General features: G+C 35.2%; 1 protein-coding gene across 1 annotated transcript; it reads left to right on the top strand.

The window, feature by feature from the left end:
• Window positions 1-477: 477 nt before the first annotated feature.
• On the top strand, window positions 478-4,584 carry LOC131609286 (tropinone reductase homolog). Its single transcript, XM_058880981.1, has 5 exons — window positions 478-693; window positions 3,465-3,672; window positions 3,762-3,978; window positions 4,064-4,176; window positions 4,256-4,584. The coding sequence occupies exons 1-5, from the start codon at window positions 602-604 to the stop codon at window positions 4,421-4,423; spliced, it is 798 nt and encodes a 265-aa protein (XP_058736964.1). The 5' UTR covers window positions 478-601; the 3' UTR covers window positions 4,424-4,584.
• The last annotated feature ends 18,273 nt before the right edge of the window (window positions 4,585-22,857 follow it).

The following is a 22,857-nucleotide window of genomic DNA, read 5'->3' as shown; positions in this document are numbered from 1 at the left end:
TGTTTTTTAAAAAAATATTTGACAATACCTGCAGATCTACTTCCGGGTTTACCTGCATTTGACATTACCTGCGGATTTACCTAAATTCGTAGGTAAATTCGCAAGTAAATCCACAGGTATTGTCAAATTCGTAGGTAAATCCGCAGGTTTTATCAAATCTGATAAATTCGCAAGTAAATCCGCAGGTATTGTCAAATCTGTAGGTAAATCCGCGGTATTATCAAATATTTTTTTTAAAAAATATAAAAAAAATAATTTTAAAAAAAATAATATTTAAAAAAATAAAAAAAACAAAAAATATTAATATAATATTACACTGTTCATGTACGGACGGTGAATAGTACCGTCCAAATAGTGCCGTCTGTAGGTGTACAAATAGCATTTTTTTTATAAAATTACGATAAGATATGTTTGTTACCTCAACTTGTGTGCAAACACTGTATTTTGCGATAAAACTGACTTTACGACCATAAAGTTTCTGACCACAATTGGTATATAAGAAAATATGCTTATTATTTATGTCTATCTATCTCGCAAACAAGATCAAGGGAAACAAAATATTTTTCTTTAGCATTTCAAGTGTGGTTATAAACTAAAAAAAATGGCTGAATCAAAGTTGAGCGGCGTGAAGGATAAAAGATGGTCATTGGAGGGTATGACTGCGTTAGTGACGGGAGGAACCCGAGGCATTGGGTAATTTCGTTATCTTTACTCATAGAGTATAGATTTATATTTTTCTTTTCTAATCTGTCTCTAACTGAATATAGTACTAACCTGTGGCATAGGGTAGTTTCTTATAGATTTTATATTTTTTTATACATATTTGTCTTAACTAGATATAGTATAATATAGGTTATAAAATCCAAACTGAATAAAATAAAAAATCACAAACTGATTTAAAAAAATTGAAAATCACACAAAATTAAATAATTAATTATGTGTTTGGATAATCTCTTATAAACAAACTTATATTGGGATTGAATTTCAGATTGATTTCTTAAAATTCACTCAAATCGAATCAAACCACAATGATATATTTTTAAATTTTTTTAAATTTTTAATTAGTTTGATATATTACATCAATTTATTATTAGTTAATATTTAATTTTTTTTAATAAAATTTATTAATTTAATTAATTAATTAATATTATTTCATTTGTTTCAAACTAAATCAATCTTTTTTTATTTTGCAATTTTAATTTTTAAATAATGTAAGTTGTATATTACTCAAATCTACTATTTCATAGTATTTTAATAATATTATTATTAATAAAAAAATTATAATTTATAATTTAGTTATTTAAAAAATCTTTATAAATTAAACGGTATAAAACTGAGTCCGATCATATCTGATTTTTTTAACTAGCCATCCAAAATTGAACCACCTCGTTATTCAATTTATTTTTGGATTGGAAATTTTTTTCTTCAAAACCGACTCAAACTGTTTTTTGTTAAATTGAATTTCTTGTTGATTTAGTTTAGCTTTGTCTCTCTTCTAATTTGAATTTGCTCATTTGATTTGGTTTAGTTTTGTATGATTTGCTTTTGTTTTGTTTCTCTTTATGTTAGTTTGAATTTGTGTAGCTTGATTTGATGTGGTTTGCTTTTATTTAATTTAGTTTAAATTCATTCAAAGTTAATTTCATTTGGTTCTTTTGTCCGAATATACATTTCTTTGTCTACTACTCATCTTTCAATTTTTCATGTTAATGTAACATGAGTTTGAGGGAATATACTAGATAATATGAACGAACACAAAACATTACAAGGAAAAAAACCTAAAACTCAAATTTATTTTCCAATCTTCCCAATCCGCAATTAACGACGCTTTATCATCCCAACAATTCCCTGCACATTTACAAGACCATCCTCAAACTGGATTTTGTTTCGGCTTAGCCACGAGGACCACCACCAAGCCAATGAGAAATTTGATTCCACACCTACAAACTAGTTCGACAATTGATGAACAAATGCAAAAGCTTTCTTTTTCATGCTAACAATGCAGGCTAACTAAGTTGTGATCTCCTTGAATATTCTCTCAATTAGATAGCTCCATTCAAGTTCGCAGTTCTCTTAAAGTATCTTCGGATAACATACTGCCTGGGATTAAAATAAACCTTGTCATCCTCTTGTAACTGCTACTAAATGAAAAACCTTTTTTTTTCCTTCCACCACCCGAATTTTCCTTTATAATCAGGCATGGGAAAGATGGTATGCAATTTGTCATAAGCTCACACAATTGCATGTCTTCATCTTCGTTTTACTCTTTCTTGAGAAATCTAATTTTCTACTTCCAGTTAGGGTCAATCGATTCACCCAGGGGCGGAGGCAAGACCCAGCTAGCCGGGGCAGGCGTCCGGGCTCAATTCCTATTTTCTTTGTACTCCTCCCAATTTAATAGTCGATTTTAGACAAACTCAGGGGTAAAATTAGGGGCAAAATTAGTAAAAATAGGATGTGAAAATTAAAACAGATGAATAATTAATGGTGTAAATTTTTTGCCCAGGCTGCATAAAATTCCTGACTCCGCCACTGGATTCACCCAAAGCTGTCACACTCTTAATTGGTACAGCCATAATTGCATGAACTATTGGAAATCTATATAGATAATTTACATCTATTTTAAAACAAGTGTAAAAAATATATATTACATCTATTTTAATTATTTGGATGGCTTTAATATGGTGTATTTGGAATATGAGAAATTCCATCATTTTTGATAACGTCCTTTTTAGCTTTGATGAGGTGATATCTAACATATTGTATTATTCGTGGAGATGGGTTAGTAATAGGGAATCATCGAGTAAGATTAATTTTTATGATTGGTATAAATTACCATTACTTTGTACCAACACTTTCTAGTGTGTTCTTGTTGTAAGGGTTGCACCCTAGTACGATATCTTATAATCAATTACTTATTTAAAAAAAAAAAACATATAACCGGTTTAAACTGTTAAATATTTATAATAAATTTCAAAGTATTTATATTCAATTTCAAATATAATGTGTAAAACATTAAATATTTACAATATTTTTAAATTAATTTTAGGGAATGTAACTAGTGTAAAATGTTAAATATTTACTGTATTTTCAACTTAAAGTTAGTTGTTTTGTTTAATTTTTTTTCTTCATTTTATTATGATGTTTGTTTAATTCAAATTAATAAATAAGTTTTGATCAATTATGTGTATTTCATTTGTAATTTGTGTGTCATTGTTAGAGATTCACATAGTTCCAATTATTTTGGTATTTTTTAAATATTTTTTTGTTTTATGCTATTAAGTTTTGCGAGTTTGTTCACAAAACCGTCTTTTATCTTTATTGACGTTGGATTTATCTAGTCTAAAAGTTTATTCTATATATATTAAACTTAAGTGAAAATATTTTTTAGTAAATAAAGGAAAAACTTTATGTATTAATTTCTCATCAAGTTTTTTTTTTTTTAAATTTTTGTTATGAATTAGGTACGCAATTGTGGAAGAGTTAGCAGAATTTGGAGCAGCAGTGCATATATGTTCGCGTAATGAAGAAGATATTAACAAATGTTTGGACGAGTGGAAAAACAAAGGATTTAATGTAACTGGATCAGTATGTGATATACTTAGTCATGAACAACGCAAGACATTAATGGAAAATGTTTCTTCCATCTTTCACGGAAAGCTCAATATTCTAGTATGATCTATTCATATTTTTATTAATTTTTATTTTTATTTTATTTTGTAACACCAATTTATGTAATTGAAAAATTGTTGAACATATAGGTCAACAATGCTGCGAAACCTTCAATGAAGAAAATTTTAGATAATACTGATGAAGATGTAACAAGTATTGTTGGTACCAATTTTGTGGCTGGTTACCATTTGTGTCAACTTGCACACCCACTTTTAAAAGAGTCTGGATATGGAAGCATAGTTTTTACTTCATCCATTGCTGGTTTAAGAGCTATTCCTATTTTATCTGTTTATGCATCCACAAAAGGTATGTATTAGTTTCTTTGATAATTAAATTAACTATGAGTGTGGTATAAGATAAATCATATAAAATAGCATGTAAATGAATTCAGGAGCGGTGAATATATTCACCAAGAACTTAGCATTAGAATGGGCAAAGGATAATATCCGTGCAAATGCTGTTGCACCTGGACCTGTCAAGACTGAACTCTTGGGATCAATAATGGTATGCATTTGTTCATGTAACATATTAGACTATAGTGATAGTTCTAGCATGTCATTGATGTAGAAACTGCTTGTTACAGGATGCTTCTGAAGGAGGTGGAGCTGTAGATGGTATAGTGTCTCAAACTCCTATGAATCGCATGGGAGAGACTAGAGAGATATCATCCTTAGTTGCTTTTCTTTGTCTTCCAGCTGCATCATACATTACTGGACAAGTCATTGCTATTGATGGAGGTTTCACTGCTTAGATCAATGCTATTGATATATTTTGGCAAACAAAAGACGTACGGGCTTCAAATTCCCTAGACCAATAAATGTAATAATTTTTCCAAATTTCTTAATTTTTAAGAATCTTGCTTGCATTATACTGTTTGTTGACCTCCATTGCCATTTACCTTTAATTAGATTTGTTGTAAAAAAAATAAAGGTTGTGTTAAACAAAAAATACAATGACAGTCAAAGTAAACAACTCAAACAATAATAAATCTATTAATTAAACGTATGTAACAAACTAACAAGAATAAATATAATAGTAGAAAAGAGAAATTCTAGCAACACTCTCTTTTCAATATTCTCTCTAACATTCACTTTCTTATTGGTTAAAACATGTGTGGGTCCTACCACTTTATACGGGATCCATTTCCAAAGTGAGAGACTCACACATGTTTCAACCAATAAGAAAGTGAGTGTTGGAGAGAGTGTTGCTAGCACTCCTCTAGTAGAAAATTAAGACACATTATGGAGGAGATAACAACTTTATAATCTATTATCATTCAAAAAATTTAACAAGAAATTTACTATTACACATACTACATTTCCTCACAAACAATTAATCTGGTCCACTTATTAGTTGAGGTAAAATCACTTCCATTATGTGCCTTAATTTTAATTTAAAATTAAAAAAATATACCATCTATTTTCTCGGTTATGGGGAAAATCGACAGAAAAAATCTCTCAGGGACAAGTTCCAATTTCCAACAACTATAATTTTGTATTTTATTTAAAATTATAATGACACATTCTTTTTTTATTTTAATATTAAAAGTAAATAACTTGTTGCCTCGTTTACTATTTAAACCGAAGAAGAAACTTACCATATTTTTATAAATAAGACATCACATACTCATTATTGTCCTAAACGTAACTCATCATTTTTCCTCAAAAATTTCATGCTAGATTTAGGAGCTTTTATTAATGTTATGCCTAATTCTATTTTTAATAATCTTGATCTTGGTCCTTTACAGAATACATGTATAACCATTAAACTGGCGAACAGAAGCATTATCCGCCTTGCCAGAGTAGTAGAAGATGTACTTGTTCAAGTGAATGACTTGATTTTTCTTGCATGTTTCTACATTTTATACTTGGAAGGAGAAACTAAGTATAGTAGGGCACCCATCATTTTAGGAAGGTCATTTATGAAAACAACAAAAACAAAATTTGATGTTTATGATGGAATAATGTCAATGGAGTTTGGTAATATTATTGTAAAATTTAACATTTTTGATGCTATGAAACATCTCATGGAAGAGCATTCTATTTTTCACATTGAATTGTTTTCTGAGCTAACTAATGATCCTTATCTAAGTTGTTTTTAGCTGATTTTCCATCATTGTCTGATTTTGATGATACTTACTCTTGTAATGCATGTACTGACACTAACCTTTTATCCTGTTTGTGCTGAGATTGAAGATGCCTTGCAGGTTGATATTTTTCCTGCATATGAAGCTCTCGACATTCCAGCTTCCTGAAACACACCGTATATTGAACAACCGGGTTCTTTAGAGCTGAAACCACTTCCTAAAAATTTAAAATATGCATATTTAGAGAGGAATGAAAAGTTAATGGTAATACTTTCATCTAACCTTGATTTTGATCAAGGAAAGAAGCTTTTGCTGGTATTAAAGAACCATAAGAAGGAAATTGGATGGACCTTGGCTGACATACCAGGTATTAGCCCCTCCATGTGTATCATATGATTTTTCTTGAAGACAGAGCTAAAGCAGTAAGGTGGCCCCAAAGGTAACTTAACCCTTTGATTCTTGATGTTGTGAAGAAAGAGGTAACTAAACTCTTGCAAACAGGTATCATATATTCTATCTCTGACACTAATTGGGTAAGTCCAGTGCAGGTGGTACATAAGAAATTGGGTCTCACAATGGTAAAAAACGAAAAAATGAACTTGTTCCCACTAGAGTTTAGAAACAAATGGAGAGAGTGTATTGATTACAGTCGATTGAACCAGGTAACTAGAAAGGGTCACTTCCATTTACCGTTCATTGGTCAGATGCTTGAACGGTTGGCCGATATATCACATTATTGTTTTTTGATGTTTTCTCAAATTACTTTCAGATTCATATTTCTCTAGCGGGTCAAGAAAAGACAACTTTCACGTACCCAATTGGTACATTTGTTTACAGGAGGATGACATTTGGTTTGTGCAATGCTCCTGGCACGTTCCAGCCATGGGAAAAGGCCCTAGAAAGTCCATGCCCCACTGGTAAAATGGCTAGGGAGTGGTTATGGAGTGGAGGAATTCAGCTCGTGCATGGTGTAGATTGGTATGCCTCTAGCACTTGTTGTATTTTTTAACAAACTCCATATTGTTCCTCATTAAGTTAGGCCAATAATACCCCCACCCCTTAGTAGTTTGTGGGCTAGGGATCACTTCCCAATATAGTTACTACAATCCCCTTAATGCATTTCACTAAGGACTAAGGAGATTTCGTGTTCCAGAGAGCCCTTGACATGGGTGAGGCCCTTCCCATTTTGTATAGCCTCCCAAACATTAGAATGTGTTTTATTTGCGTATTTTCTCCGCCTCTAACTCGTCTTGTGGTAATTTTTCTGATTGTAGATAGTGTATTATGGACACTATCCAACCAGTGGTTTGGGCGACTTTGATAGTGTTGGTGTCTCTTGCCTCGTTTTAGAATTCCTTTGAAGTTGTCCCTTATTTTCTTTGAGCAGGTAAGCTTGGAACAAAGTCTGACTTGAGGTTCTTCTCCATTGGAACATACCTTTTTTCGATACTTGATGTGTTGGGCTCTTTCGTCTGATATTCCCTGATGACTTATTTTTCCACCAATTGGGAGTCACTTTTCACTTTTAAATTCATTGTCCATATCTTTAGGACGAGGGCCAAGCCGATAATAGGAGCTTCATATGCTTGATTATTACTAAACTTGAAGTCAAATTTCAAATATAAATCGATCAAAAAATTGTATTGTCCTTCTAAAATCATCCTAGAGTTGTTTCCATTGATGTTAGAGATATCGTCTTCCGACAACGTCCAGGTGGGGGAGTCTCCTCGCCAACTGGTCAATTGAACTTTGGTAGAAAATCATCTAGTACCTGTGATTTGATGTTTCCTTTGGGCATATATCGAATGTTGAATGCAGACAACTTAAAAAACCAAGACTTCATTCTCCTTGCTAGATATGATCTCTTAAAAACCTTGCCAATGAGAGAGTTTGTATGTACCATTACCTGATGTCCCTAAAAAATAGCGATTGAGTTTTCTTACAGTTACCACTACTAAAAATGTGAGCCTTTCAATATTATGATATTGGCCCTTAAACCCCTTGAACACCTTGTTCACAAAATAGACAAATCGCTTCATCCTTTATGTTTCTTGGATGGGTGTTAAGTTCATCGCCTGGTCAGTAACAGGAAAAGAAATATATAAAGGAAAAAATGTTATCAGGCGTGTCAAGTTGCATGGCGACTTTAGTAATTATTTTAAGTTTGTGAACACCTCCTTGCATCCACTCTTCCATTCGAATCTTTCCTTTTTTTAGTGTTGAAAAAATTGAAAGCATTGTCACCTCCATAGGAAAGAAAACAAGATAGGACAACTAGACACCCTATTACTTGTTGAACCTCCTTAGCATTGGAAGGACTCCTCATATCAATAATGGATTGGCACTTGTTTGGGTTAACATCTATACCTCTCTTGGTTAACATAAAAACAAGTATTTTTCATACTTGCACGCGAAACGAGCATTTGGAGGAGTTTAAGCATGTGTTATAGTTCTTGGGAGACCCCAAGATATCTTCCAAGTATACCGTGCGACTTTCCCTATTTGAAGTATTTATTATCCTGTCGTCATATATAAAACTCCATGTTATGACCTATTGCTTTGAGAACATGCATACATGAGTCTATAATAGTTGGCACCTATGTTCTTAAGCCCAAAAGGCATGACATTGTACTAATAGTTTCCAGGTTGGACATGAATGTTGTCTTAGGCACATCTATGAGATCCATCTTAATCTGGTTTTATCAAGAGTAGGCATCGATGAAACTTTGTGCTTTGTATCCTGAATATTCATCAACCAAGCAATCTATATTTGATAGAGAATACGCATATTTTTGGGGCATGCAATATTAAGGTCAATGAAGTCGACCCACATGCACCATTTGTTTGATCTCTTCCTTACTAAGACCACGTCAGTTAGCCAGGATGGTCATTTTACCTTTGTTATGAAATTAACACTTGTCAACTTTTATACTTCCTTATTAATAGTCATTGTTTTCCTCTCTAACCTTGCATGAAAAATGGCGAGGCGATGGCATGCCACTTTAGTATTATGTTTGGAATATTTGAGGGAGCCATAACAAACAAGTAAATGTTCCTCCTGACCGGGGAAACCAACTTCTATTCTTCAGATTAAGATATGGACGTGCTCATCCTAGTGGCTTAGTGGTCCAATAGACCAACCTGGACTTGTTTTAAGTCTTATGTTGAGGTGTGGCTTTCATTCTCTGTCCCCAATCTAGGGTTCCAACATACTATATCCGTGTTACATGTGTCTGGATGAGGCGATAAGCCCAGGGCAATGGGTTCCCTCCTTATTTACAAGATGCTTTGATAGCATTCCTAGGCGATCTCTTGATCCCCCCGAACTATACCAACTCATCCATCAAGTAATAATGGGCATTTAAGGATCAAATGAAGGGTGGACCGGACTATCCTTAGTAAGTTGAGGGCGGAGCTTCCTAGGCTGGTGTTGTAAGTAGAAAAGGTGTCGACCACATGATACTTTCACTTTGATCGTTTTGGAGCTTTCCTCATAGTTGAACTTTGTTTTGAATGTTACATGGCCTTTTACCTACACACGTTCTTCTAACACGCCAACTAGAGAACCTTGGGTTGCTCTGATGATGTTGGGGTCGAGTTGAAGCCTTTGGAAACACTCCAAAAAAGACATCTAATAAGCTACCAAGGTCTATCAATACTCGCTTCACATCCTAATTATCATACTGAACCATGAACAACATTGTTGGGGGTTTTTATTGTTGGGGAGAATTCATTCCTCTAGAAGAAAGTATGCCTTAACCATGATGAATAAAGATGAGTGTGACCCAAGTCAGTTTTACTATGGTTTTGTAGCGGCGGAAATTTTGAGTTTAAGTCATTAGTTAACTTAAATCGTTAAAAAGCAAGAGTCGCCACCGAACTTTTTTAATTCCAAAAGAGGAAAGGGAAAAAACTCGAAAAAAACCACAAAGAGAAATTTGGGTACGGGGGTTGGTTATGTAAGGGGAAGGTGTTAGCACCCCTCACATCTGTGGTACTCCACAGGAACCTTTTGAAAATCTGTGTTTATGTTAAAACCATTTTTGTTTGCTTAAAGAAATGAGAAAAGAAATATATACAAAAGAAAAAGGTTATTTACAAAAGTTTGCTCGGCAAGACATAAACATCTTGTGCCTACATACCTCCTCAGTGCAATGGAGAAGTCAGAGCATTTGTAGTTCTGCTCAAAAGTTTCGAAAAAAAGTTTTATTAAAAACAAGTTTTAAAGTAAAAAGAGTGCAAGCGCACAAAAGAGTTTTGAAAGAAGATCACATGACGAAAGTCAAAGTTTTATTATGAAAAAAGTTTTGAAAACAGGTCGATGGCGGTGCGCGAGGCACTCGACTTACAAAGAGTTGGTTGGGAGCTTGGTATATGGACCAAGTAATGCGGGGGTGAACAGTTTGTTAAAAAAGAAGATGGAAGAAGTAAATGGAAACATACAAGCTCATACAGATAAAATCCATACAAACAAGCATACAAGTTCAAGCATAAAGGGATGAACATAGGAGTAAAATAAGGGTGTACGTGCAAGTGTGCATGTGTAAGTACGGTTGATGGCGATGCGTGAAGTGCAATCGACTTATGGTAGAAAACGGCTAAGAACCTAATTTTAGTTTGAAAAACGGTTAAAGCATGCAAGCAATAATAAAATAAAGCGGTAAAGGAAAGCGGTAAAATTATTACAAGGCCTCGGGGATGGGGATTACACACTTAACGAATGGGGATGAAAATAAACTACGAATTATTACAACCCAATCGAAAATTAAAGCGGAAATATAAGAATAATATATACAAAATTAAAACGAATTATAGATGTCCACAAGTCCTCAAAGATGACAATACCGAATTTGACGGTGAGTTGTGTGGTAGCTGTTGCGTATGACTCTCGTATCTGTTGTTGTTGAAGGACGTTGCGCTGCGAACTGATGTTGATGATTACGTTTCAGATCTACTGAGTTGATGTTGAATCCGATGACGTCGACGGTTGCGTTGAAGCTGAGTGAAACGAGTGAACAGATACGTTGTGCTGCGATTCGTTTCTATGAAGATGATTGATGGTTGTGAGATTGGATCGGTGTATTTAGCTTTGGTTTATGAACGCAAGGTTTTGCGGTTGTTTTGGTGTTGATGTGCAAATCGGTGAAGGAAGTGATGGACAAAGGTGATGGTGATATGAAGGTTCCGATTCGGTTAGGTTGTTGTTGATGGTTTGGAACGATTTCAAACAGGTGAGTATGAAGGTTTATGAGTGATTATGGTGATTGATTTTGAAGTTATGAGTGGTGATGAAGGTTTCACTGTGAGTGTTTGGAGGAAGCTTTTGGAAACGATTTTAGCAGAGTAACAGTGCCTTTTCTTCCTCCCCTATCTTTGATCTGAAGCAGTGTTTATATAGGAAGTGAGAGGTGAGGGTAGAATGGTATTTGAGTCATAGGAATGAGCATCTTTTCCGATCCACTTTTTCAGGGGAATCAAGAGAAACGCGTGAGAATTGGTGAGCTGGCAGAAAGTTTGTTATTGTGGTGAGGAAAACAGTGAATGGTTTTCTGAGATTCAAGAGGAAAACCGCGTGGGATCGTGAGAAAATTGAAGATATTTTTCCTTTTTTGTCTGTAGTGTCATAGTGTATAAATTTGTGAATTAGGCATTTGATTCCACTGCAAAAATGCAAGAAAGTGTGTACTGAAGTGGGCTCCAATTTCTCATGACTAGAACTTGGATCAAAACTTGCTCACTTGCTCACGGGCCTTTAAGTTCTTGAATGGGCCTCTCTTTTATTTGAAATGCACCTAAAAAAACAAATAGTAACAACTAATAATAAAACAAAAATAAAATTGTTTCAACATTTTAATAGAAATTCAAAATAAATTGAACCAAAATTAAAATATTAAAATCATGCAATTGTTAGCCTATATAAAAAATTATAAATTGTAACATGATGTATGAAATGAATGTATTATATATTTTTGATTTTTTTGAATGAGAATGATGCAAATGAATGTATAAGATCACTACATATATTTTTTCCAATTTTTGAGATAAAATAAGGAAACTAGATGAAAATGATGTAGATGAAAAGTCGGGGCAAAATTTAGGGTACAACAGATGCCCCTATTTAATTATCTTTAACCGGGTAGCTTGAATGACTTAGTCATCAAGCTATCAGGCAGAAGGTAATTAAATACTTAAAAAAAACCTGAATTTTGCCCCTTGATGCAATGATGTGTTATGCTATGAATGCAGGGACCTTCTTTTTTTTTCGTATGATATGAGACCGACTCGAATCTCTGTGGGGAATATAGCGCCACAAAAGACAAACTGTTGATGGAGAAACTTAGAAAAGGAAACAAGAACTCCGCAGGGGAATACACAAAAAGAAAGAGTAATAGACTTGAATGAAAGAAACAAATGGGGAAAAGGTATGCATCAACCAGGAATAAAACTGGACTTCAAAGGATCACGATATTCAGGAATAGCTTTGAATAAAGTGGAGATCACAACATCCGAGAATAGCATTGAATGAAGTGAGAAAATGATATCCAGGAATGGCACTGGATAAAGTGAAACAAGTCTTTCAGGAATGGCACTGAAAGAAGTAAAAGGGAATCACAACATTCAGGAATGGCACTGAATGAGGTGAGAAAATCACGATATCCAGGAATGACACTGAACAAAGAGAAATCACAACATTCAGGAATGGCACTGAATGAGGTGAGAAAATCTTTCAGGAATGGCACTGAAAGAAAGACGAATCACAACACTCAGGAATGGCACTGAATGAGATAAAGAATCACAATATCCAGGAACGGCACTGAATAAAGTGAAGAAACATCTTTCAGGAATGGCACCGAAAGAAGGAAGAATCACAACACTCAGGAATGGCACTGAAGGTTGAGGTAAGAAATCACAATATCCAGGAACGGCACTGAATAAAGTGAGAAATATCTTTCAGGAATGGCACTGAAAGAAATAAGAATCACAACACTCAGGAATGGCACTGAATGAGGTAAGGAATCACAATATCCAGGAACGGCACTGGATAAAGTGAGAAACATCTTTTAGGAATGGCACTGAAAGAAAGAAGAATCACAACACTCAGGAATGGCACTGAATGTTGAGGTAAGAAATCACAATATCCAGGAACGGCACTGAATAAAGTGAGAAATATCTTTCAGGAATGGCACTGAAAGAAAGAAGAATCACAACACTCAGGAATGGCACTGAATGAGGTAAGGAATCACAATATCCAGGAACGGCACTGATTAAAGTGAGAAACATCTTTCAGGAATGGCACTGAAAGAAAGAAGGAAAAGACATCTAGGAATAGCACTAGACGGCGAAGACAAACAACTATTTGTTTTGGATAGGTGCCAAGTAGGTTGGACTTTGATCTCAAGGTAGGGTGTTGATAACAACAGGACCTCGGAGAATGTAAATGAGCATGAATTTTGTTTCAATGCATGATGTTGAATTTTTCTATGCATGATATATGATCAATGCAATGCAATTGTGTGTGACAACTGGGGTAGACTCTTATGTGAGGCAAGATTGGAGCTCTGATTCCTCAACACGAGAACTCCGCCAACTCTGCTTGGGAAGAAGATGCTTAAACAAGCTTTTGTCCCATTGAAAACAATATCAGACTGATGATCCTTTGAGAAGGACTGATAAAACTGCTTGGGGATTGCTGAAACAGATTGCCCCTGATTCACTGATTGTTGCAAGTTAACTGATCATGGCTTCAGTTGAACTGTATTGGGGATGAACTGATCATGGCTTCAATTCTTCAAATTCATGTTGGGATGGCTTGCCCCAGTATAAGTCTTGAAAGGATATTCTGATAAACAAATCTTGACTGAACATCTGAACAACATGATCTTGAAGTAACGTGCCCCTGATAGGATCACTGATCAAGTTTCTTGACTGTTTGAACTTCCTGAAAGATGAGTGCTTACTTGCAAATAAAATGTTCATTCAAAAATGGTAATTTTAATGCAAAGCTCAAAGCATATTTTTGAAATCAAAGTCATTATTGGAATGATATTATTGATGTAAAGCAAATGGAATCATTGGTCAAAGCACAAAGGTTAAGGCATTTAAAGTGAAAGATAAAGCAGAGATATGATATCAAAATAAATGATCGGAAAATCTCATGGGAGTCAGCTTACGCAACCTTGTTATAGTATGCTTTCAAACAAACCTTGCTTCAATTAGGTCTTTTTAAAGGTTGTAGCGTGGTCAGGTTCACGGTTTTTAGAAACAAAGGATATAAGGCTCAAAATTTGATTGTACCCATCCCATCTTCGTGATGATCTCCAGTCCTAACACTCAGTTAATTCAACTTATGCATTCAAGTTCCAAGAGACTTCTGGATTTGTACCTTTGATAATGATAGTTTCACAAGCAAATAGAACTTTTGAGATGGCAGTCACTTCTTCCTTTTGGTAGTCACAACATTGTGTTGTTTAGGAATTTATTGACTTCTCTATTTTCATCTTTTTCTTTTGATATCCCTAAATTTTGCCTGAACTGTTTATTTTTGAACTTACAGTCAGCGGGATGACCTTGTTTTTGCCTAAGTCATTTTTGGTCTTGACTTAGCAGGCTTTTCTTTGATTCTATTTTTTGATACTTTTTTTTTGAAAGATAGCGACTGCCTTGCTTAATGATTGATGAACCATCATTGGCTTTTGATTGACATCTCCAACATTTCTTTGATGTGTGCGGAGGAACGCTTGCGATTGAAACCTTTGTTGAAAGGTGTACTGAATGATTCTCTTAAAATAGAATGCACAGTCAAATTAACTGAGAACTACCCTGCCCCAGGTTTAAAATGTGGGTTTTTTCGTATAGAAAGAAACTCCTACTTCAAAGGCTCAAAGGGGTTAACAAGGGATTAACTTCCTTATTTCTCCAGTGTTTGGGAATTGAAACAATGCCTGTACATCATCAACAAAGTTTTATTTGAAAGCATACAGTTCAACAACTTGGGTATTTCGTTGTCATCATCCTCCCTCCAATCTTTGCATAAAACACAAGTTTGATAGAGAAAGCAAATGGAAGAAAATTTTGTAAAAGAAGGCATAAACATAAACATAGTGGAGGTAAATGAATTCAAAATATGCAATGCTCATTTCATTAAACTTAACATTCAGGAACAAACAAAGTTTAAAAGTAACACACAATACAAACAAGGAAATTGTAAACAGTGAAGAAACAAGGCCTAGTGACTAATCAGCAACAAAGATGAGCTATCCCGTCTGAAACACTTGGCTTTAGGAGACCATCTGGCTTTAACTTGTCTTCAGCCACTTTGATCTGGCAAAGGATTAGTGACAACGTTAGGACCCATATCCCTGAAAGATAGCATCTTTGATCTAACCAACTCTTGCACCAAGGTCTTCAAAGCATAACAATGTTCTAAATCATGGCCAGCACCACCCTGATGAAACTCACAATGAAGATCAGGCCGAAATCCTATTGAGGGAGGGTTTCGAGGAGGAGGCATGGGTCTTGTTGTGACCAAACCTTTTCGGACCAGCGCGGGATATAGTTCAGTGTAAGTCATAGGAATAGGATCGAAGTGAGTCCTATCGCGATTCTGATTCTGGTTGGCAACCTGAGGTTGAGGAGCTTGAACTCGCACAGGAGTGACAGCAGATACATAAGGTTGATCACCATTTTGAGGTCTACGGTGAAATCTTCTTCTATCATCTGACACAGCATTAGTCTCATTCTCTTTCTTCTTCTGGAAGCCCCCAAAAGGTTTCTTTGAAGAATCAACAGCAACAGACACTTTTCCTTTCCTGATTCCTTCTTCTAGCCTTTGACCAATTGTTACCAAATCAGTAAAGTTTGAAGACACACTTCCAATCATCTTCTCCCAAAAGAAAGGAGAAAGGGTATCCATGAACAAGCTAGTTAATTCCTTCTCAGACAAAGGTGGTTCAACTTGGGAAGCCAATTCTCTCCAACGTTGAGCATATTCCTTGAAAGATTCCCTTTCCTTCTGAGCCATATTCTGAAGTTGACGACGATCAGGTGCCATATCCAGATTATACTTGTACTGTTTCATGAACGCATCAGCTAAATCTTGGAAATTCTGAACACAACCCTTTTCCAAACTCATGTACCACTTCAACTAAGCTCCACTTAAACTGTCTTGAAAGCAATGAACGAGCAAATTCTGGTTGTTGGTGTAAGCAGTCATCTTTCTGTAGTACATGGTCAAATGACTCCTTGGACAAGTATGCCCCTTGTACTTCTCAAACTCGGGAACTTTGAACTTGGAAGGCATGACAAGATTTGAAACAAGACCCATGTTATCAGCATTCACACTAAAGAAATTGCTTCCTTCCATAGCTCTTAGCCTCTTTTCCAATGCCTGATATTGCTCACGGACTTCTTCAACTTCACCACAATCTCCTTGACTAACACTTCGAGAACCAACAGAACGGTAATCATAGAGAGGATTGTCATAACGAGCTGGAATAGCTTGAGCAGTAGTATGAACAACAGGTGGAGGTTCAGAAAAGACCGGAGGTTGGAATATCTGCCTCGAAGTTTGACCCACCATAGAAGCATTGACATATGTTGGAGAGAAATTCTCAGGTAACCCAAACTCTGGCCAAGTAGAAGGTGGCTTCTGAACCTGTAAAGGATCAACAACAACAGTGGAGACTTCAGAAATAACAGTCCTCTGAGGTGGATCAGTCCTAACCATCAACACTTGCATCATCTCGGTAAGCTTAATCATGCCTGATTTCAACTCATCAATTTCCATTCTAACTTCCATGTTATGTTTCTCTTGGTCTGCCATTCTTTGTCTAACAGCAGCTCTAGTTCCGTACTTGTGCGGAGGAATCAGCTTGACGGTAGACAGACAACTCTGAAGATGGAGACAGACAAGGATAAGTGTTCTGGACAACCTGGATAAATGCATGAAGTATGCAAATGATGCAATGCAAATGCAATGTTGTTTGATTTTCAAAGAATTCAAGTTATTAATTTGTAAACATCAAAGCATGAAGGAAGTAAATCCTAAATTGGATCAAAGCATTGATCAAGTTATCATCAAGATCAATCATCCATCTTGGTGGATTAGGGTTTTCACCCCATCAACACCCAAGATCCATTGAGCTTGATGAAACTTATGATGTTTACAAAGAAAGACCTATGAGTTCCTTGGAAATCAAACGAATGCATGATTTATGTATCCATCATAATCAAGGTCACACAAGGTGACACAAACAAGGTTCAAAGTCACGAGCATGGAGTCATGGTTAAGAACCACCCACAAAGGTATGTGCTATGGATTTTTGTACCTGTACAACGGGTTCTACAAAGTTCCCAAGGTCTACATTCCATCTCGAGAATATTATCGGCTTAAGCGACTTACTCACCAACCAATAATATTCTAAAGAGAAACTCGCTCGAGTGTAGTATCGCGTGACAACCAATTGGGACTTCACCCAAATAGTCTCCGCACTACGTCCTAAAAGGCTAAGATGGGTTAAGGTATTCTAAGGTCCTCAGCTTTACAGACCAAACCAAAAGTAACAATGCTTTCACGACTGACTCGTTCAACACGATCACCTTTAGCCAAGCCATTCTCCACTGAGTTGTGGGTCTCAAGTCAGCTCACGAAGGAATAACTCCACATAAGCCAAAATGACTATACCACATCCTATCTTAATGTACACTCAAGTCCGGGTATAGGACTTATCTCACTCAAGTATCAACCAAGCACCCATATAAGCAGATAAAAATATATACAAATAAATAGCAAACAAGAAGCAATAACATAAACACACAGATAAACAAAATAGGCTAAACCCACTTAGAGAAATTCCCCACCAGAGTCGCCACTTTTCTGTAGCGGCAGAAATTTTGAGTTTAAGTCATTAGTTAACTTAAATCGTTAAAAAGCAAGAGTCGCCACCGAACTTTTTTAATTCCAAAAGAGGAAAGGGAAAAAACTCGAAAAAAACCACAAAGAGAAATTTGGGTACGGGGGTTGGTTATGTAAGGGGAAGGTGTTAGCACCCCTCACATCTGTGGTACTCCACAGGAACCTTTTGAAAATCTGTGTTTATGTTAAAACCATTTTTGTTTGCTTAAAGAAATGAGAAAAGAAATATATACAAAAGAAAAAGGTTATTTACAAAAGTTTGCTCGGCAAGACATAAACATCTTGTGCCTACATACCTCCTCAGTGCAATGGAGAAGTCAGAGCATTTGTAGTTCTGCTCAAAAGTTTCGAAAAAAAGTTTTATTAAAAACAAGTTTTAAAGTAAAAAGAGTGCAAGCGCACAAAAGAGTTTTGAAAGAAGATCACATGACGAAAGTCAAAGTTTTATTATGAAAAAAGTTTTGAAAACAGGTCGATGGCGGTGCGCGAGGCACTCGACTTACAAAGAGTTGGTTGGGAGCTTGGTATATGGACCAAGTAATGCGGGGGTGAACAGTTTGTTAAAAAAGAAGATGGAAGAAGTAAATGGAAACATACAAGCTCATACAGATAAAATCCATACAAACAAGCATACAAGTTCAAGCATAAAGGGATGAACATAGGAGTAAAATAAGGGTGTACGTGCAAGTGTGCATGTGTAAGTACGGTTGATGGCGATGCGTGAAGTGCAATCGACTTATGGTAGAAAACGGCTAAGAACCTAATTTTAGTTTGAAAAACGGTTAAAGCATGCAAGCAATAATAAAATAAAGCGGTAAAGGAAAGCGGTAAAATTATTACAAGGCCTCGGGGATGGGGATTACACACTTAACGAATGGGGATGAAAATAAACTACGAATTATTACAACCCAATCGAAAATTAAAGCGGAAATATAAGAATAATATATACAAAATTAAAACGAATTATAGATGTCCACAAGTCCTCAAAGATGACAATACCGAATTTGACGGTGAGTTGTGTGGTAGCTGTTGCGTATGACTCTCGGATCTGTTGTTGTTGAAGGACGTTGCGCTGCGAACTGATGTTGATGATTACGTTTCAGATCTACTGAGTTGATGTTGAATCCGATGACGTCGACGGTTGCGTTGAAGCTGAGTGAAATGAGTGAACAGATACGTTGTGCTGCGATTCGTTTCTATGAAGATGATTGATGGTTGTGAGATTGGATCGGTGTATTTAGCTTTGGTTTATGAACGCAAGGTTTTGCGGTTGTTTTGGTGTTGATGTGCAAATCGGTGAAGGAAGTGATGGACAAAGGTGATGGTGATATGAAGGTTCCGATTCGGTTAGGTTGTTGTTGATGGTTTGGAACGATTTCAAACAGGTGAGTATGAAGGTTTATGAGTGATTATGGTGATTGATTTTGAAGTTATGAGTGGTGATGAAGGTTTCACTGTGAGTGTTTGGAGGAAGCTTTTGGAAACGATTTTAGCAGAGTAACAGTGCCTTTTCTTCCTCCCCTATCTTTGATCTGAAGCAGTGTTTATATAGGAAGTGAGAGGTGAGGGTAGAATGGTATTTGAGTCATAGGAATGAGCATCTTTTCCGATCCACTTTTTCAGGGGAATCAAGAGAAACGCGTGAGAATTGGTGAGCTGGCAGAAAGTTTGTTATTGTGGTGAGGAAAACAGTGAATGGTTTTCTGAGATTCAAGAGGAAAACCGCGTGGGATCGTGAGAAAATTGAAGATATTTTTCCTTTTTTGTCTGTAGTGTCATAGTGTATAAATTTGTGAATTAGGCATTTGATTCCACTGCAAAAATGCAAGAAAGTGTGTACTGAAGTGGGCTCCAATTTCTCATGACTAGAACTTGGATCAAAACTTGCTCACTTGCTCACGGGCCTTTAAGTTCTTGAATGGGCCTCTCTTTTATTTGAAATGCACCTAAAAAAACAAATAGTAACAACTAATAATAAAACAAAAATAAAATTGTTTCAACATTTTAATAGAAATTCAAAATAAATTGAACCAAAATTAAAATATTAAAATCATGCAATTGTTAGCCTATATAAAAAATTATAAATTGTAACATGATGTATGAAATGAATGTATTATATATTTTTGATTTTTTTGAATGAGAATGATGCAAATGAATGTATAAGATCACTACATATATTTTTTCCAATTTTTGAGATAAAATAAGGAAACTAGATGAAAATGATGTAGATGAAAAGTCGGGGCAAAATTTAGGGTACAACAGGTTTCACGGTGAGTTCCAATTGTACTTGCTAAAAGTACAATACGGGACAACCCCTAGTATTTAATGGTTTTCAGAGACTTTATGGATGTGTTAGGGTTAAGAGGTAGCTTATGTAAGAGAGTGAGAAGTTATGTGTCTGTATATTTTCTGTGAATATGAGATTCCCTCCTATAAACTTTAAGGTTGAGGTATTTATAGCTCTGATGGGTCTGAATCATATGCCCTTGCTAATAGCATTTGATTTTATGAGAATGTGGGATTGGATAATTAATTTTCTATTATTCAGGGAGCATGGTCAGTTCTCCATGATTTCTTTCGCACCGTTACGAAATAGAGACATGTCACTTTCCCACTTTCCAACATCGGGAAAACTATCTCAGAGGAAGGTGACATATCCAATAAGAGGGTGCTAGATCCAGAAAATGGGGAACCAAAGAGATGTTGTATCCCGTGCATCCACATCGTCCATAGTGGCTCTTTTGCAAATATACCAATACAAATAGTAATAAAAATTTAATTCAAAATTAATGAAGAGAGATTTGAACCCATAACCTTTGAAAGGCGTTTTCCATCAAACAATTGCAATGTTTGTTAAAATGATTGAACATTAAAAGGATATAATGGTTCATTATTTCAAGGGCAGAGTTTAATTCAAAAGGTTTTTCTCATCACCACGTGACATCAACTTCTCTATAAATAAAGATACTTAGAAAGCAGCAAGAACATAGATACAACTTGTTCTAATCTATTTCTCTCATATTACATTTATTTTAAATCATTCTTTACTTCATTATCGCATGAGTGAAGTGTAGGAAATATATTTTTGTAACCTATTTGTTATACCCCAAAATTTGCCCACATCTTTTTTCAAGAAAACTCCAATCTGAAAATTAAGAGTTTCATATAATCATGGATTTTTATTTCAAATATCCTAGCATATGAAGTACTTAAATTTCAGAAACTTTTCTTATACAGTAGCTTGGCTTACAGAGGAATTTATTCTTACGCAAACGCCAAATACTGTTCATTACATCACAAATACTATTTATTTATTTACAGATAAATAGTACTAACACAATCATGCAGAGTTAACTCTTTTTGCAGGCGCAGAAGCAGGAAACTCACACTATACTGGTAACAATTGTTTTTGGTTTCCCACTAACTTTTGTACTATATTCCATTATTTTCAAAATCTTTTCAAATCTCTTTTTCAAAAATCAAATCTTAACTTGTGTGTTTTCTGCCAGTCAAATATTTCTATTTCTGTGCAGTAAACAATTTTCAGGTTATTATCGGTAATTTTGCCCGCATACCGTAAATATCAGTTATTTATTATGTTTCTGTTTTCTAACAAGTCATGTAAATAAATTTTCATGCTTCACACCAAACAAAAACAAAAATAACAACAAAAAAAAAAGAAAATTAACTTTGACGGTTGATTTTTCACTTTAACTGCTGCTTCAGTACACGAACAGTCGGTTGACAGACAAACTGCAGACAGTACAATTCACAGTGATTTGTACAATCAATCAAATCAATCATTCACAATTCAAATTTCCAAGATTTTTGTGTTAGAAGTCTTCTGAATATCACATGATTAGCAGAAACTCAACACTGCACAAAAATCAGGTACGCTTAACTGCCTCCTATACAGACAGTCCCTAATCAGGGTTTTTCTTGTTTTAACAGGAGCAACAAGTTTTGAGAGCTCAAATGGATTTCATATACATCCATACATCTCAAAGTACCATCATACAAATTTTCAAACTTCAATTCACTCAGACGCACCGTCAGCAGCTCAAACAGTCAACAGACGACCCGTTTGACCAAAAAAGTCAACTGACAGTCAAAAATGAAATTTTTTGTCAAAGTCCATATTTTGTCAAAGGATTCAACATTTGATCATTGGATGATCACAATTCATCAAGGAAAGATCAAAAATCAACAAAACCCTAAGATTCAAAATTAGGGTTTTTGCCTGAAAAGTCAACTCAACTTTGACTGATCATAACTCTCTCATCCTTCATCCAAAAAATGTCAACCAAAGCTCATTTTGAAGGAAATTCAATTATCTTTCAAATGCAATTGATCCCATGGTCATAGCATTCACCATTTGAAAAATATGGCCAAAGACATTACAGGTCATTTTCAAAGTCAACAAAAAGACACTTTTTTCAAATGGACACACAAGGAGAACCAAAAATCATTTTGATATGAGACCAAAGACATTGGTTAGAGGACTCTTTGAGGTTTCCAAAAAGTGCAAGATCTCCTTCATATGACAAAAATTGAAGGATTTACACCTTGTTGAAGTTGGCTAAATTTTGGGAAAATGCATGAAATCAACATTGCTCAAAAATGTTTTTTTTCCAAAAGATGCCAAGTTTTTATGGTCCAAACATCTTTGCCATGTTACTATGGGCCTCCCACGACCAAGATTAAGCCCATACCTTTATTGTCCATTTTTTGCATGATTTTATCTTACTTTAAGATTAAAATTAAAAGGAAAATGCATGGATAATGGTAGCTTGATCTCCAAGCATGACTCACCACAAAGAATCTTTTATTTTTCTGCAAGAATTGAAGAGCAAGGCAAGAGCATTGAATGGAGTCAAGGCTTAGTCAAAATTCAAGGTTTTTAAATATTAAAAAACCAAACTTTCAACAAAGGCAACAAAGCTTCTTGCTTCACTTCCAAGCAGCCTTTGGGCTATAAAAGGAGCTCTTCTACATCCACAATAGGGGGAGACACGAATTCAGAAGCATAGCATAGCATATAACACTTGTAATCACTTCAAAAATTCAAAGAAAAACTCAAATTCGAATTTGTAATTTCAGTCCATTTCAATACAAACTAAGCATTCATACACCTTCCTTAAACATCACTGAAACTATCTCAATCAATTACAAGCCTTGAAGCTCA

The sequence above is a fragment of the Vicia villosa genome, linkage group LG6 (genome assembly GCF_029867415.1).
Source record: "Vicia villosa cultivar HV-30 ecotype Madison, WI linkage group LG6, Vvil1.0, whole genome shotgun sequence".
Classification (NCBI taxonomy): domain Eukaryota; kingdom Viridiplantae; phylum Streptophyta; class Magnoliopsida; order Fabales; family Fabaceae; genus Vicia; species Vicia villosa.
Note: the sequence above shows the minus strand (reverse complement) of the source record. Positions and strands in the feature narration are given on the sequence as shown.